The sequence below is a fragment of the Buteo buteo genome, chromosome 25 (genome assembly GCF_964188355.1).
Source record: "Buteo buteo chromosome 25, bButBut1.hap1.1, whole genome shotgun sequence".
Lineage (NCBI taxonomy): Eukaryota > Metazoa > Chordata > Aves > Accipitriformes > Accipitridae > Buteo > Buteo buteo.
In genome coordinates, this window is record NC_134195.1 from 1,398,653 (window position 1) to 1,413,506 (window position 14,854).

The 14,854-nt window shown below is 37.1% G+C and overlaps 1 protein-coding gene across 2 annotated transcripts in view; it reads right to left on the reverse strand.

Moving 5' to 3' along the window:
- Positions 1 to 2,050: 2,050 nt before the first annotated feature.
- The window catches only part of ANKRD10 (ankyrin repeat domain 10), a 38,349-nt gene continuing 25,545 nt past the window's right edge, over positions 2,051 to 14,854 (reverse strand). The window contains exons 4-6 of one of the 2 annotated variants that reach the window (XM_075057662.1): positions 10,451 to 10,686; positions 6,631 to 6,726; positions 2,051 to 3,729 (exon numbers count right to left, since the gene is read on the reverse strand). In XM_075057662.1, the coding sequence (XP_074913763.1) occupies positions 3,245 to 3,729; positions 6,631 to 6,726; positions 10,451 to 10,686 (817 nt within the window). In that variant the 3' untranslated portion in view covers positions 2,051 to 3,244. The remainder of the gene's footprint in view (positions 3,730 to 6,630; positions 6,727 to 10,450; positions 10,687 to 14,854) is intronic. The other variant, XM_075057663.1, reaches the window with a different exon arrangement.

Here is a 14,854-nt window from a genome sequence, read left to right on the forward strand (position 1 = left end):
AGTTTTGGAGAACCACTCCCAGAACCACGGTAACAGTAAGACAAAGCATCACTTAAAATAATGTTCGGTTGATAAAAGCCTTGAAAATTCTAGACTTGGACAAAAGGCCCGAGTACAAACAATACTACTGCCCTTGAGAACCAAAAAACTTGTGAGAATTTAACTCCAGGTGTTTAAAACCCAGCAATCTTTTCAGGAACGGCAGAGCACAGCATCATTAAAATGGCTCGGTGCGGCTGTCTGTTTGCAGCATCTGAAACTCCCAAACCGAGGCCTGAAGAGGGCTTGTGAGCCCTGCCAGTCTTCTGGAACGACAGCAAACCCAGGAAAGTCCTCTGTATTTTAACAGCGAGGTATTCGAAAACAAGGCCTCTGTGTCATCAGTAGTTACGTATGGCCAGGCACGGCTACACCTGGTAGAACTCATTCCACGCCTGACAGCTTGAGTTCTTCACCTACTAACTCAGCACCTTCCCCACCAGAAGTGCGGTTGGATCTGTTAGGTTCATTACTTTTATAGTTTTATTGCCCACATGTATCCAAAATTACAAGACAAACTGAAAAACAGGAAATTCCAATTAAACACAAGAAAACTGTTTTCCTGTGCGGGTGGTAGGGGTTCCTAACAGTACCATACACTTGGGTGTGTATCCACCAACCTCAACCACGCTGTGATTCTCTGACTCCCTATTTCATGTTCTGTTGAAGATTTATGGAATAATTTAAAAACAAGATTTTAGATGGCCTGTACTGTAAGTACATGTATTGTCTCAGAAAGCACCTGTAAAATGGAAGTCTCAGAATTTATAGAATAATTGTTAGATAATTAAAAAATTATCCATCTCAGCTCTTGGCTGAGACATACTCTGTCACAGACTTCTATCTTTTGCAACATCAGCCGTAAAGAAAGCTACCCAGCAAACCCACGCAGTATGTCTACATTATATGGCCTTCACTGGTCTTCTACACTTAATTAGAATGTAATAATTAGCTTCCACGGGGCCAGACAACAGATACAGACCTTGAAATGTCCCTGTTAGCATATGGCTGAACACACACGTGAAGAAGTGCTTTTTAAAATACAGCGGTAAGTTGTCTCTTTGACTTTGAAACACAGTGTCTTCCAAGGTATTTTCAGGTGAAAAGATGTGAAAAGCAAGTGAATGAAAACCAAAGGCACACTAATTTTAAAAACCTTGCCTTATGAACACAGTATAAATTTTGTCATGCTAAAATGATGTACCTAAAATTTTACCATTGGAACAGACACATGCAAACTCAGTTGTTACCCAAAGAAAATCCTTTAGGAATCAGTTTATAGCCATGTAGGTAAGATGGCAGTGCTTATTAGAGCTACGAGTTGCTTTGATTTATTTGAAGCAGCACAAGAAAGCATATGCAGCAAGCTCAGCAAATATGAAAAAGCTCCCCAAACCAAATGCTACAGCAAATTTAGGTTAATATCTCTTGCAAGTATGATGGCAATAGCACATGTGCCTCTGGGCACTACATCAGCACATTAAATCGTCCAAGAACAGGGCCCAGATACAGCTGCTGGAGCACGAGCAAGTGGTTACGTGCATGCCAGAACAGCCTGCCTCAGGTGAGATTCAGCTTTCATTAACGGTCTTTGTCTCCAGAAGGCACCGAGGAGTTTTGCTGGTCTGGCCAACTATTTGCAAAAGGACCGGTCAATTTTCCTATCAGTGCTACTCTCAATTTGAATACACTGTTTTCTGTAGACTGTAGCATTTTGCCTAAAAATGTTTGAAGGAGGCTATGATTTTCATGAAAATCAGACAGCCAGTATTTGAACCCATTTTTGGAGTTCAGGGCTGATACAACCTTCATATGCAAAATATCCAGTTATGTGTTTCTGTAATTCAATCAAGGACAATTTATTGGGCTGTTCCCATTTGCTTCCATATACTGACAAAAGAAAAGCCACAGTTGCACTGAGAAAGATTATGGAGAAATGTGATTTAAAAACTGTTAAAGACTTGCTCAAATTGACAAAAAATAATAATAATGTCTAAACAAAATATTCAGATACAATGTAATATGTTTGTTTATTTTTTTAAAATCCAATTTGTAAAGGTCCCTTTTTAAACAAAACAAGAACAAAAAAAAATCAACACAATTCAGAAGGCTTATCTCAATTTACCGTATTCTTCCTCACTCTTCACTTATCATAACACAAAGCAGCAACTTGTTAGTGCTCATATAGTGCACTTACATGAATTTTGATTTGTGTATTAAGCTTTAAATACAATGTATTTTCCGTGAGCATAGCCCAAAGAGTACACAACATTACATTTTCAAAGCATATGTTAAAAAAAAGGACAATAAATGTATATCCAAGACAGTCAAACTCAAATATTTTGACTTGGCAAATTCTATAACAATTAACAGCAATTTTAAAGTGTGTACAAAGCAGAACAGTGCCAACATGCCTCCGGTCTGTGAGCTATGGTAAAATATCAAGCGTACATATAAAGGAAAGAAGCCAAAGAAAACCGCCACAAATTCAGAGCTAACCTGAGGCACACCCCACTGCGACCAACAAAGGCAGCCCACTTTCCCACTCTATAATGCAAAGAGCTCAACAACAGCAAAAAGCACTTCTACGCTACAGAAAGTGAAATGTAACTTCTTCCAATTTTGCCTCTGCATTTTTAAACAACTTGTTCAAAAAATTTAAAGATGAACAACTAGTTATACCAAACAAATGTACAAACTATAAAGTCAGAGAAGCTCCAGAAGATTGCCACTTTCAACCTTGCATAGTGATAGCTGGCATTGATATTGCTACCATAGCTTCAGCAGAAGATATGGAAAAGAAAAATCTTTACTTCTAAGTGATGCACATACGTAACATTTTCTTCACAAAATTCAGTTAAACATTGTTTTAATAAAAGGGAAAACAGCTCTAAAAAGGGAAAGATAGTGTTCACAAGCTTAGAAATAAAAAAATACAAAACCAGAACATTCCATAATAAAAAAAAGAAAATAATAAACATTCCATCATAACAGCACCTATTTTATCACTAAATAAGCCCCATACATGCAACAAACTACAACTATTGTATAAGGCTGTCAAATTAAAGGTTTACTTTTCATATAAACAAAGTGTAAAAATAGCAATAAGTTGCAATCTTCAAATTTAATGCTATGTGAGGATTTTGTCCCCCCCAGTTTCATTTGGTAGCAATTTCAATATGCATTTGATATAAAGGTCATCCATCTAGGAACCATGATACAAATACATTGTGCCTAGGACAGTATTGTCATATCTCTGTTCAACCTTGACAGAATTGGAATGCTCAACAACACTACTAAGTTCGGGGATGCTTTCAGCAGTATCCCCAAAACCATGATAGTGTCCATAGTGCAAAGTATCTCCAGGGTCTTCCACCCACGAGGGCCGGTTAGAAACACAGCTACTGGGGCTTCCGTTCAGATGTAGAGATCCACACATATCAGTGGCATTATTCATGGTTTTTTCTGGTTCCTCGGTGCCATTGCTGGTATGAATTCGATGCCTGCTGGGAGAAGTTATTCCAGGAATTATTCCGTTAGGTGTTAATGTTAAACACTCCTCACGCCTGGCATCCATCCCACTGAGCTGTTGTGCGGCGCTGAAATCCAAATGTCCATTGATGGCACATCCATTTGTCAGTGCATTCAATATGGAGCTACTGCTATTCATATCTGCATTAAGAAATACACCTGTCACCAACAATTAAGAATAAATCGCAATATATCAAAATGTCTCCACTATAACTCCACTTATTTAAAAAATGCTTCCGTACACAGCTTTGAAAATAAATCCACCCTTTCTTCATTCATAACAATATAGGTAGTTCAAAGTAATGAGAGCTGACCAGTAAGCTTGTAGCATGGATTCTTACGTTGAAAATGCAACTATCTATCTACAACCAATGTGTACATATGCCTATATTAATCTTTGCAAAGACAATGTGAACTTCTCAGAATTTTTTTCATTTAACTGTATGAAATAGTATAGCAGACAATATTCAGGGCAGTGTTTTGAAAGGTGGAATAAAAGGCATCTTTCCTCCTTAACTGTAATGCCCTCTTGGGATGAAAGATTATGTACATGCAAGAACTGAGTATCTGGTGCAAGGGTCAAGGGTTGTTTTTTTTATTTTTCAGCTGTAATTTATCCATGGCTCTTTTTTTTTTTTTAGTGGTAACTCTCACAGTACAGTATACACTGAAATAGGTCAAATAAAGAAATGTTATGTTGGGGTGCTAATATAAAATGTTTCAAAGTTCCTTTATTCAGAAAGTACTTCAATTTATCTAGCAGCTTGCTAGATAACATACTAGGCAGGTTTGTATTTAATGGTAAGTTTATAATAACATCTGTACAATCCACATGCAAAATGCCATACAATAGCAACAGCAGAGTGCACAGAATACTAAAAAAAGTTAGTAGTAGGAAACAAAATTCTAAAGATGTGCATGCAAAAACCACTGACAACTGTTTTAAAGCAATTTATCCTTTGGATTTAGTAATTAGTACAATAGTTTTTATTTCCATAAACAGATTTCATCAGTATGTCTGAAATATAAGTTTTTGCAGTGGTACTCAAAGTACTAGCACAAAAAATGGGTGATATGTTCTGTTTTAAAAATACCTACTGGTAAAGGACATCTAAAATTTACATCTATATTGGTAAAGATGAGCAAAGCAAACGTAGAAACTACAGACCTATATGGTGACATTTAAAGGTTTTTACATTCCGTTATTATCCTTGGATACACGCACATATGTTTATGTATACATGAATGCATAAACCTATGTGCAAAATAGGATTGCATTTACTGTGTGTTTCCAGTTCAAGCCAGTTAATTCTGTTGGTAACTTCCCACATTTGTAAAACATTGGGTTCCTGTTTAAGTGACACATAATGAGTACCACTGTTTGACAAGGCAGAATCTAAAGTTTTGGTTCTCTATTAGTCCTTTGCATGGATATTATTTGAAATATGGATTACGATATTGATAGTTCACATACAGTAATACATAATGCCAAGAAATGTGTTCGATTTGTAACTCACTGGATGTACTAACTGGAATTTCCCTTTTCGTCCCTATAAAATTAAAATAACCACATCAGCTGCACTCACTAACCACAAATTCTTATTGAAAGTGGGAAAAAACCCCAAAACCCAAACCCATCAAAACATCAAAGCTAATATTTCAGTGATGAAAACGCAGAGAAGGAATTTCATATAGTGTTTATTAACTGAAAAGTGCAAAATCGTAACTGTTTAAAAATAAATCCTTATAGGCTGGCTTTGCCAAATCAAATTTAATAGAAATGGCACTACTGTTAGTTAATATGCAAAAGTAGGTAATGAATAGTTCTAGTGATAATTATAGAATGTTATGATTTGTTAAAAATTAGCACCTATAGTAATAGAGCATATTTATGAAAGACAATCATTTTTCCATAAATAAGAACACTTAGTAATTATCACTGGAAAATATCATAGTCTACTTTTTAAGTACTGATTATATATAAGTATATATATTTATTCCTAATATATTAAAATATCTATTAATTATCATTCCCTTTGGTGAATCTGATCTGTGGTACAAATCATAAACATATTTATCGCAGAACAGATTAAAGTAAGAAGTTAATTTCTGAATGTAATAATAGTCGTGCCTGTACCTATGAAGTGCATGGAAAAAGCTGACCCAAGACAGTTTTAATAGAAACTCTATACACATCCTGGGGTTACCAAAAGCATCTTGATTAACCAACCCTTAAAAAACTTAGAGCATTAATATACACTAATACTAGTAATATTTCGACTGTTTCATGAAGATTGGTACAAAACACAAAACCTGTTTTCCAAGGTATGTTAGCTCCAAATACTAGTTTAAGACCTGTGAAGTCCGGTCTTTTATTTACATAAAAATACTCCATAGCAAGATCCTGCACTTATATCATTGCGTCTGAACAAATTCTGAATACATGGTGTATGTCCAGACTATTCTTTATAGTATTTCTTGAACTATTTTGAATATAGCTTAGTTGTAACATATGCTATACTCAGAGCTATACAAGCACTTTGATATGTTTCCCTATCAAGTCTTCTTATTAGCAATTAAATCTATTTAATGGAAACGAAACCAATAATTTAAATTATTTCTGAATTTCCTTTAACCTGAAATTATAGCAATTAAAAGCAAGGCACAACATAATACAAGCCTCAGGTTAAAAGTGAAACAGCCATTGTGGATTTCTGTTTATCTGAAATAATAATAAACTAATAATAAACCTTCTCTTTCACCATTACAATATATTGCATGAAACAGCTAATTTTAGATACCTACTAAACCCCCAATATAATGGGTGTTACAGCAATACAATAGTTTTCAAGACTGTAGACAACAATGTGCAAAAATAAAGGACTAAGTTTTATCCTTAAAAATAAAATGCATATTGATTCTTGCAACGACAAGGAGTTTGCATTGCAGAAACAGTGTATATTTCAATTTCTTTTGGTCCAACAGAAGTACTCTCCTGTTGTTTCGTGTCTTCAACCATTTGAATGTTGTTGTAGTTAACAGGAAACTGTCCACTCCCACCTGATACAACAGCAAACTCTCTATCAACGTGCATATTGTCAGCATCGTCCTCAACTCCTCCATTCATCATTGGTATTAAGCCATCAAAGCTGTAAGCTGATAAAAAAAAAAGTCATGTTTAGTCACTGGTGTACACTTGGAAACTCAGCTAAGAAACAGATGAATACTTTGATTATTAAAGCAAAAGCTTTTTACAAAGAAATTGAAATTTTTCATGTCTGAAAACTTCTGACATGTTTGAGATTCCAAATGCAGAATAAGTAAATGCTAAGTACTTGCACATTCATTTTAAACCCTTAAAATGGAGAATTACCAGTGTACCTATCAGAGTTTGCACCCACACATCAGATCAGTCTGATATACTAATAAATTGAATAAAGAGCAATTTAATTTACTGATATTTAGGCTTTACAGCCAGCGTGCCCAACAGATAAAAAGCAGTCTGTACCTCACATTTGTCTAGTGCCAGTCTGGACTGCTCCCTCTTTCACTCCCAAGGGCCATCTCCCAGTAACCCACCCCCCACTCCCACCAGACTGCTCCAGGGATCCCTTCAAGAGCTGAACAAACAGCTCTGCTTTCCAAGAAAAGCCGGCAAGTGGTTAGACTGCTGTGGGAAACACTTTAATTAGCAAGATGGGCTTGACTGCACTACCTCTCGTACCTACCACCCAACGTACTGCTCCCAGTACTACCCCAGCAGACCCTGCACTGCTCTCGCGCCCACACGAATGTACTTCTCTGCATACACTGCAGACACTCTTAACGTTATGTTGTAAAGGGCTACTTTACTAGGCTGCAAGTCAGCTCTCATTACCTTGGGCACAACAGAAATTTTTGTAAACTACGTGTTTTTAAAGACCCTTAAGCAACAGCTAAAGTGTTTCAGGGCCAAAAATCGTGCGGGGCTTAAAGGAGCCCAGGGCCCTTGGATCAGTGGGCTTCAAATGACTCTCAACCAGGAAAGGCAAGGCATTTTTTATGGATACCTAGAGGAATAGGGAAGGGCATGCTGGGCAATTCAGGGGTACACCTGGCAATGCCCTCCGAACCCACCTCACAAAGAACACCTAAAAGCAGCCATGCTGAGGCTTGCAACACCGATACAGTCAGTCACCGGCTGCGTACAGCACGTCAGCACTGTGTGTAGCACGTACAGCACAGCGCACAAGCCAACCTGCTGAGGGCCACGAGCCAGAGGGGCTGGGGCTAGGGCTGCCACAAACGCAGCCCTGTGAGCACCATCGTCGTCGTAGTTGACCCTGTGCACTACCCTCCACCAACCAGCCCGGGAAGCAGGGTGAAATACCTGGAATTGATTTCAGGAAAATGGAGATAAAAGCCAGCTAACGTTTCCAAGTCAAAAGTCAAAACTATTTGGTGTACATTCTGAAAGTGGCCACTACTTTACTTTTGTTAAGTTCAGCTTCAGCCTTTGGAACTCTTTTGTATTACATTTGAAGTGAGTAATTGGTCTGTATCAGTGTCACTTAATTTTGAGGCAGGCTTTTTTTTTTTATACTATGCACCCGACAGCAGATAGGTGTGTGTGTATAAACAAAATTACATGTAAGTAACCCCCACCCGCTGCCTAGTTTAGCTATTCCAGAACAAAAGGCAAAGCACAGCTTAAGTGTTTCTCTTCTTCCAACTCTACTGCTTACAGGTTCTTGTAAGGCCCATATACCGTGCCTGGTCACAAGTGGGTTTTTTTCAAAGCACTGAGTGTTCTAATTTGAGATATGGCCATCAAAACCTGACTCTCCCCTGCCAATACAAATTGCCTGCACTCTCTCTGAACATCTGGAATCTCCTGTGCAAATAGTCTTTAAAGGACAAAAGACCAGTGTGGTTTTGCTAAGTGCAAAACTACCACAAAATTGGGCTTCTTTTGTAAAACAGCTAGCTAAGCACAAAGACGTACTGATGACTTGTCATCACTCAGCTGTTGTCTACAAAGTGCCTCAAGAGCAGTGATTCATTCTCACTCCAACAGACTTTTTACATTGATATGATAAATATTACTGATGCTTGTATCTTTGAGGGCAGACACGTCAGATTAGAAACTTCAGCTTCCACAGTTGGGATGCATCTCCTAATTACTCTAAAAACCTTCAAGCAAATGCAGTAAAGCTTTTGGTTTTGTTTGCAAAGGTCTTAGAAAGCCATACTGGCAAAAAGCTCAAAAATTACCTACTCTGCTTCTCTAACATCTCTGTAATGGCTTAGGAGATCTTGTTCACTTAAACATACTGTCTAATTGTTTGCTTGCTCCAACTTATCCACTGGACAAACTGTTTTATGCTGAAAGGTAATGCAGATACTGCTATTTCTTGACAACATATAGAATAAAAATAGCTAGCCCACTGCCACTCCCACACATCGTGGGGAAATGCTACCTATTGACTAGATTTTCTGAAACCGAAAGAGATTGCTGGTTATGAACATTCAGAAGGAACAGCTCTCGAAAACAAAAGATACGTATCTTTGGCTTCATGCAGCACCTCCCGGTCACAGAATATGAATGCATTGAAGACATCTTTCCATAGCTGTTACGGGCATCTATACACTGCATGTTTTCCCATTCTATGTAGCTACTTAAGGACGTTACTCCTGAAAAGCAGTCTTGCATTTAATTGCATAGGCACTCTTCTCCATCATGAATTATTTATAGTTTAGACCAACTACATGAAGTAACACATCCTGTTTATGACTGGCTGTGGAGTAACCCGTTGAGGCCTCTGATGCTGGTATGGTTGAAATAGTGGCTGGACAGCAAGTACTAAAGCAAATACTACAGAGAGCCAATATTGATGTAATTTATGTTGTCCACATCATATTTAGAAACATTGTTTTGGTCTCAAGTCCGCTCTTCTTACCTAGAATTAAGCACTGTTTGAGCCCATTTTATTTGGTTCACTGAAAGTCACATCTGTTAGAACAACATAAACTTCAACTGAATAAAGTGTCTTCAATGAAGACCTACAAAATCCCTTTCCTGATGCTAGACACAGGAAAAACAAACAAAGCTTGTGTGCAGAATGCTGCATTCTTTTTAATAAGAATTTAATGGGATGTCCAACACAAAGGAAGCAGAGGGTATTCTCTATTGTGTTATTTAAGGTGTTTATAAGATGTAAAAAAAAAATAAAAAATTTCTTCATATAGCCACCAAAAAGTAGCTTCAAGTTTGTACTATCGCATCATTGCTGGCAGAGGAAGAAGTGGTATCCTCAATGCACAACGCTGAATAGGAATCCTTAAGGTTCATTCTAGTCTTACATCCTCCTGTAAGCAATTAGTTCCCCTTGGAACATGATCCTGGCAACTTAAGGTATATTAACTTGATGTCACAGACATAATCCCTCTCGATTTGAGAAACCTTTCTGCATTAAATTTCTTTCATCCATCTCATCTAGCAAACAGTTTTTTAATTGGGAATTAATCCTGAGGTGGAAAATTACCATCAGAACACCCGGGCATCTGTGAATTAACATTATTTGGCTCTCCTGAAGGAGAAGAAATTGAGGAAGGAGTAGAAGCTAATTTCAGCTCCTACTCCTCCACGTATTATTCTTGGCATCACGTAACTTTAGCACTATCTGGAAATAGAAATTGCTGAACACACCACGATGATGACAGGGTGACCTGGGATCGCACAGAATAATTGTATTCATCTGCTTCTTGTATTAATAGCTTATTTAGATAAGTACGTGAGTTTGTCAATAATACTCAACATCCACTCTGAAAGGCTTTAAAATGTTTATTTTCCTTTCTCAGCAACAGTATCATCCCATCCCTTTTACCTCTCCGGTCTCACCTTCTGTTCTAGCCTTCTTTACTCCAGCAGACTCCGTATCTTCAAAGGATCTCTTTCGACTTGTCCCACCACTGAATGGATTGGGACCTGCATTCTGATGAACCCCATTTAAGGTGCCATTGCTATAGAAACGATTCAGGTGACAGTTCTGGAGGTTCAAGAGAAACTGGGCACATTCTTGGAAGCCCTGGGTATGTGCAAGGTCTGCTGCTGTCAGGCCACTGGCATTTCTCAAGCTGTACAATACAAAGAAACTGAATTACACTCATTCATCAAGCTAGCTTGCTGCTGCTGCTGCCCTTACTGACTATCTATCTGTTGGTGATGAGAGAAAACATACACTTAGCAAATTTCCATTAAGAAATTAGTTATCAATCTTAGTTTTATAACTAACTTAACTTTTCGCACATATATCTGGCTTCTAAGCAAAATTTGGGAGACAATACACTTTCAAATAAAATCAATATACTATGTGCCTTAAAAAAAACCATCTTCCTATTTAAACTTCTCAAAATGCTTTATTCTAAAATAGTCTGAAGTATCTGATCTTTACATAAACTTCAGACTGATTTAAGCCTTAATTTTACCATCTTCTGCAGTTTATTCTGCAATCTATTGCTTTAACTTGAGCAAAATATCAAATACTCAAAACAAACTTAACATGACTTGGCAATTGTCCATGGCATTCTGGTTTCTACGGTAACAACATCATCACTATTCTTCCTAACAATAAAATATATACATATAGAGAAAAAGATAGATAGATAAAGATGCTATACTTAGTTATGCTTTGCTTATATTTTTTTTCTGGTTTGTTTCTCATTTCAAAGTGTGTGACATCATAAGTGCTGGGACTTGCTTTGTTATTTGAACCAAGACCTTCCCATGCATGAGAAAACAGCGCTGGATTTTGACTATTCTAATGCATCAAGGAGATTATAAATGAAATCAGGTAGGACATGTTGAAATGTAGAGGTTTAATTTGAAAGAGTGCTGTATCACATGGCTTTACACAAATATACAGTATGTCTGTGCTTAGAAATATAGGTTAACTTCATAAGGAAATGCATAAAAGTGGAGACAAGAGGGCCAGAAATGACAAAACTAGGTTGTGAAGCAAAAAATGCCAATAAATCTTTCCAAAGTTTTTTCCACCTTTCCAGACAGATCTAACTAATCAGAAAATTGAATTTTTTGTTTCCTGGCTTCAATAGTTTAGAAAAGTCCATTACTTAAAAATCCAGAAACAGACCAGCCAACAGAGTAAAAATTCAGAAGATTAATAGATCTGATTCTGTTGAAACTCATACAAAGCAGAAAACAACTCACTCCAGCTCATGCAAAGAAAACAAAGAACAAAGCCCAGATTTGTTTCCTAGATCATTGCAACTTATTTGCTATAAAAATGAGACTTAAAAATCTTTAGAAACTATTATGGCAAGACTAATTCCATAAATGGATACTGCTGGATTACACAGAATTTGGAAGATTAAGTCAAAATACTACAGAATCAGAAAAAACATTGCTCTGGATCAGGGTTAATTTCATTCCATACTACAATATTCTGAGTCACCGTTTACTTGGACTACTAGTGAAAATCCAGAGAACAGCAGCCAAGAGCGGCCTAGAAACTAAGACATTAGAAGACTGAAAAACCTAGTTAGTCAAAAGAAATGAAACCTCAAGGCAGAGGTATTAGTTTTGAATACCTAAAAGATAGCTGCAAAGAGAACAATCCATTCTGTGCATCCAGTGCAGGCAGCATATGAATGGGATTAACACGAACAAAGGATATTTGAAGTTAGGCATTAGGAGAAAGTTTCAGAGTATAAAGGTTGCTGAATCTCTAGGTGGGTTCTCTTCCCATCCCCTCACCCCCCGGCCCGTTTCAAGAGCAGAGTATGATTTCAGAAATGCTGCAAAATACAGTCAATCCTTTCCCATGCTGAACTAGACGGCCTGTTGAGGTCCCTGCTAACCAACATTCAATGTTCTTTTAGTAGTTCTAATTTACTTGTGTAGCATACAGATGTAACACAATGCAACTACAACTTAAGAAACAGATATTTCAACATATCCGTTTTGATCAAAAAGAATAGCTCAGTTTTCTGAAATCTGTTTTAAATTTGTGAGCCCCAAAAGGACAGTAAAGGAAATCTAAACAAGAACAAATTAAAGTTATGCAAAGATAAAAACGATCAAAACAATATGGTGTTGAGTGACCACCTAATTTAATAAAACTTCAAGGAGTAAGCAATTCTATTACTTAGCAAAATGTTATTGAACAACAACTCTGCTTTGAAAAACGGACTGTAAGACAGACTACAGTTAAGTCACCATTTCCCAAAGGAATGTCGATGTAAGTTGCCAGAGGCATCTGGACATGTACAAACTGAGATTCAAGTGTGTAATGCTTCATGACCAAACTCTGGGAAAGAAAAGTTTCCCAGAAACAAAAAAATGAACTTTTAAGTTAGTGTTTGTCAGATTTTAAAATGCAGTGACCTTTGATATTTTTAGATCTGTCTCCTTCCCACCTCTTCCTGAACAGCTTACTCTTAACAGGTAGACAAAGGTACTTATTCTACAGGAGTATTTTGGAAGCACTGCATAGGTTTTCAAGGGACTCAAGCACATTGGATGTAACATTCTTGCTTCTGAGAGTTTAGAAGTGTCTCTCAAAAATCTGAGTCTGAATTTAGCCTATCAATTCAAGAGAACTTCCTGTGTTCAGAAGTTAGTAATGAAAAAGAGAGAAAAAAAAAGTCCAATCAAATAAATGGAGATTACAGGATCTAGATGGCTCTAGAAACTGGTTGGCCAACTGCTATGAAAGAAAATACAACTGTTCTCTCTGCTCCCTCTCAGTGGGAATACTAATTTGAGTATCTTTTCTATATCCAGTTGTCAATTTCCATTAATTTAACCGAGGCTTGATTATTCTGGGACTTTCAAATCCTTTCAAGTTTCAGTTAAACTGACTTGCATTCCAATATTAATGGGAAGGAGAAAAGAAGTTGACAAAATTGGCAGAAACTCTTAAGTCTCACTTTCTCAAAAACAGGCTAGAATGATAAAAAAAGACCTACTTCTTTAGCAGATTTTTCTAGCCTTCTCTACAAGGAAAAATCTGTCAGTGGGAACACAAAAGGCAGCAAGAGGTAGCTGTGCTATACTAGCTCATCATAGCAAAATGCAAGTAATTGAAGAAAAAAAATGGTTAACTCAGCCACATGCACAAAGTAGGAAAGAAAATGCTCTTAACAGGTGACTGGAATAGTTTTATATATTTCCAAAATGTGTAGAAATACTGCCATCACTGTGAGGATTCTGAGTGCATAACAGAAAAACACAGACTTATACAGTCCTCCTACAAACCCTGAAGTGGAATACTTGGATGAATTAAAAAGCTAGGACATCTACTAGACCATTCTTTAAAAGTGCCAATCTGGACTTGAGAGCGGAACTACCCTGTTACAGCAGTAGTTACAAGGAACTGGGAACACATGTATTACTAGATCTGCTGTGTATTGTCAACCTCAAATGCTGCCCATGTCTGAAAAATGAAGCAGCTACCTCAGCTTAGTCCATGAGCTAAGAGTATAAAAGCCACTGTAAACAGACTCCACTATAGGAATGAAAATAGAAATGGTTCAGTGCCCCAACTGCACATAAGAGGAGTTAAATCTCTTATGTGTCAGTCCTTGGTTATGAACTGCAATTATACATAAACTGATGTATCAAGTGAAAAGGAGGAGCATAACTGAAGATCCATTTGGCTATTAAGTAGACTACACATGACACGGACTGCATGGTTAAAAAAAAATATCAACAAGCAGGAAACTCAGAGAGGTTATCTGTATATTTAAGCAAATTTTCAACTACTTCAGTTATTAGAGATGCCCCTTGAAAGGTACTTCTCTTCATTTCTCATAGCTGCTTAGATAAAGAAGAAGGATTTGACTAGGTAAATAATACTGTAACTGAAAGTAACTTCAAGACCTGGGTTGTGAAAGAAAAGCAGTGAAAAAAACCATGCAAACCATTGGACAAACTGGACAGAAATACCTCAAAATTTCATGTCTCTTGAAAAAATCTGCTTTTCCACCCATCCTCCATTTTTTTAAATAAGTTAAAAATCCCTTCGGTACTAGTTTTGATCTTTTATCCTGAACACCTTGAAATAGTGAAAGCTCCAAAGAAACTCAGAACACACTGTTTGATATTAAATCTTCAGGCAAGCTGTCCTTTTGTTACTGCTAATCACACAGCAAATATGACAGCTCTATTTCTGTAACTGCACTACTCAATTTAAAAATTAGTAAGGAAATTACCTGCAGGTTTTGTATTGTGGGGTTTTTTTGTTTCTCTGTGGTTTTGGGTTTTTCCCCTCCCTGACAAAGA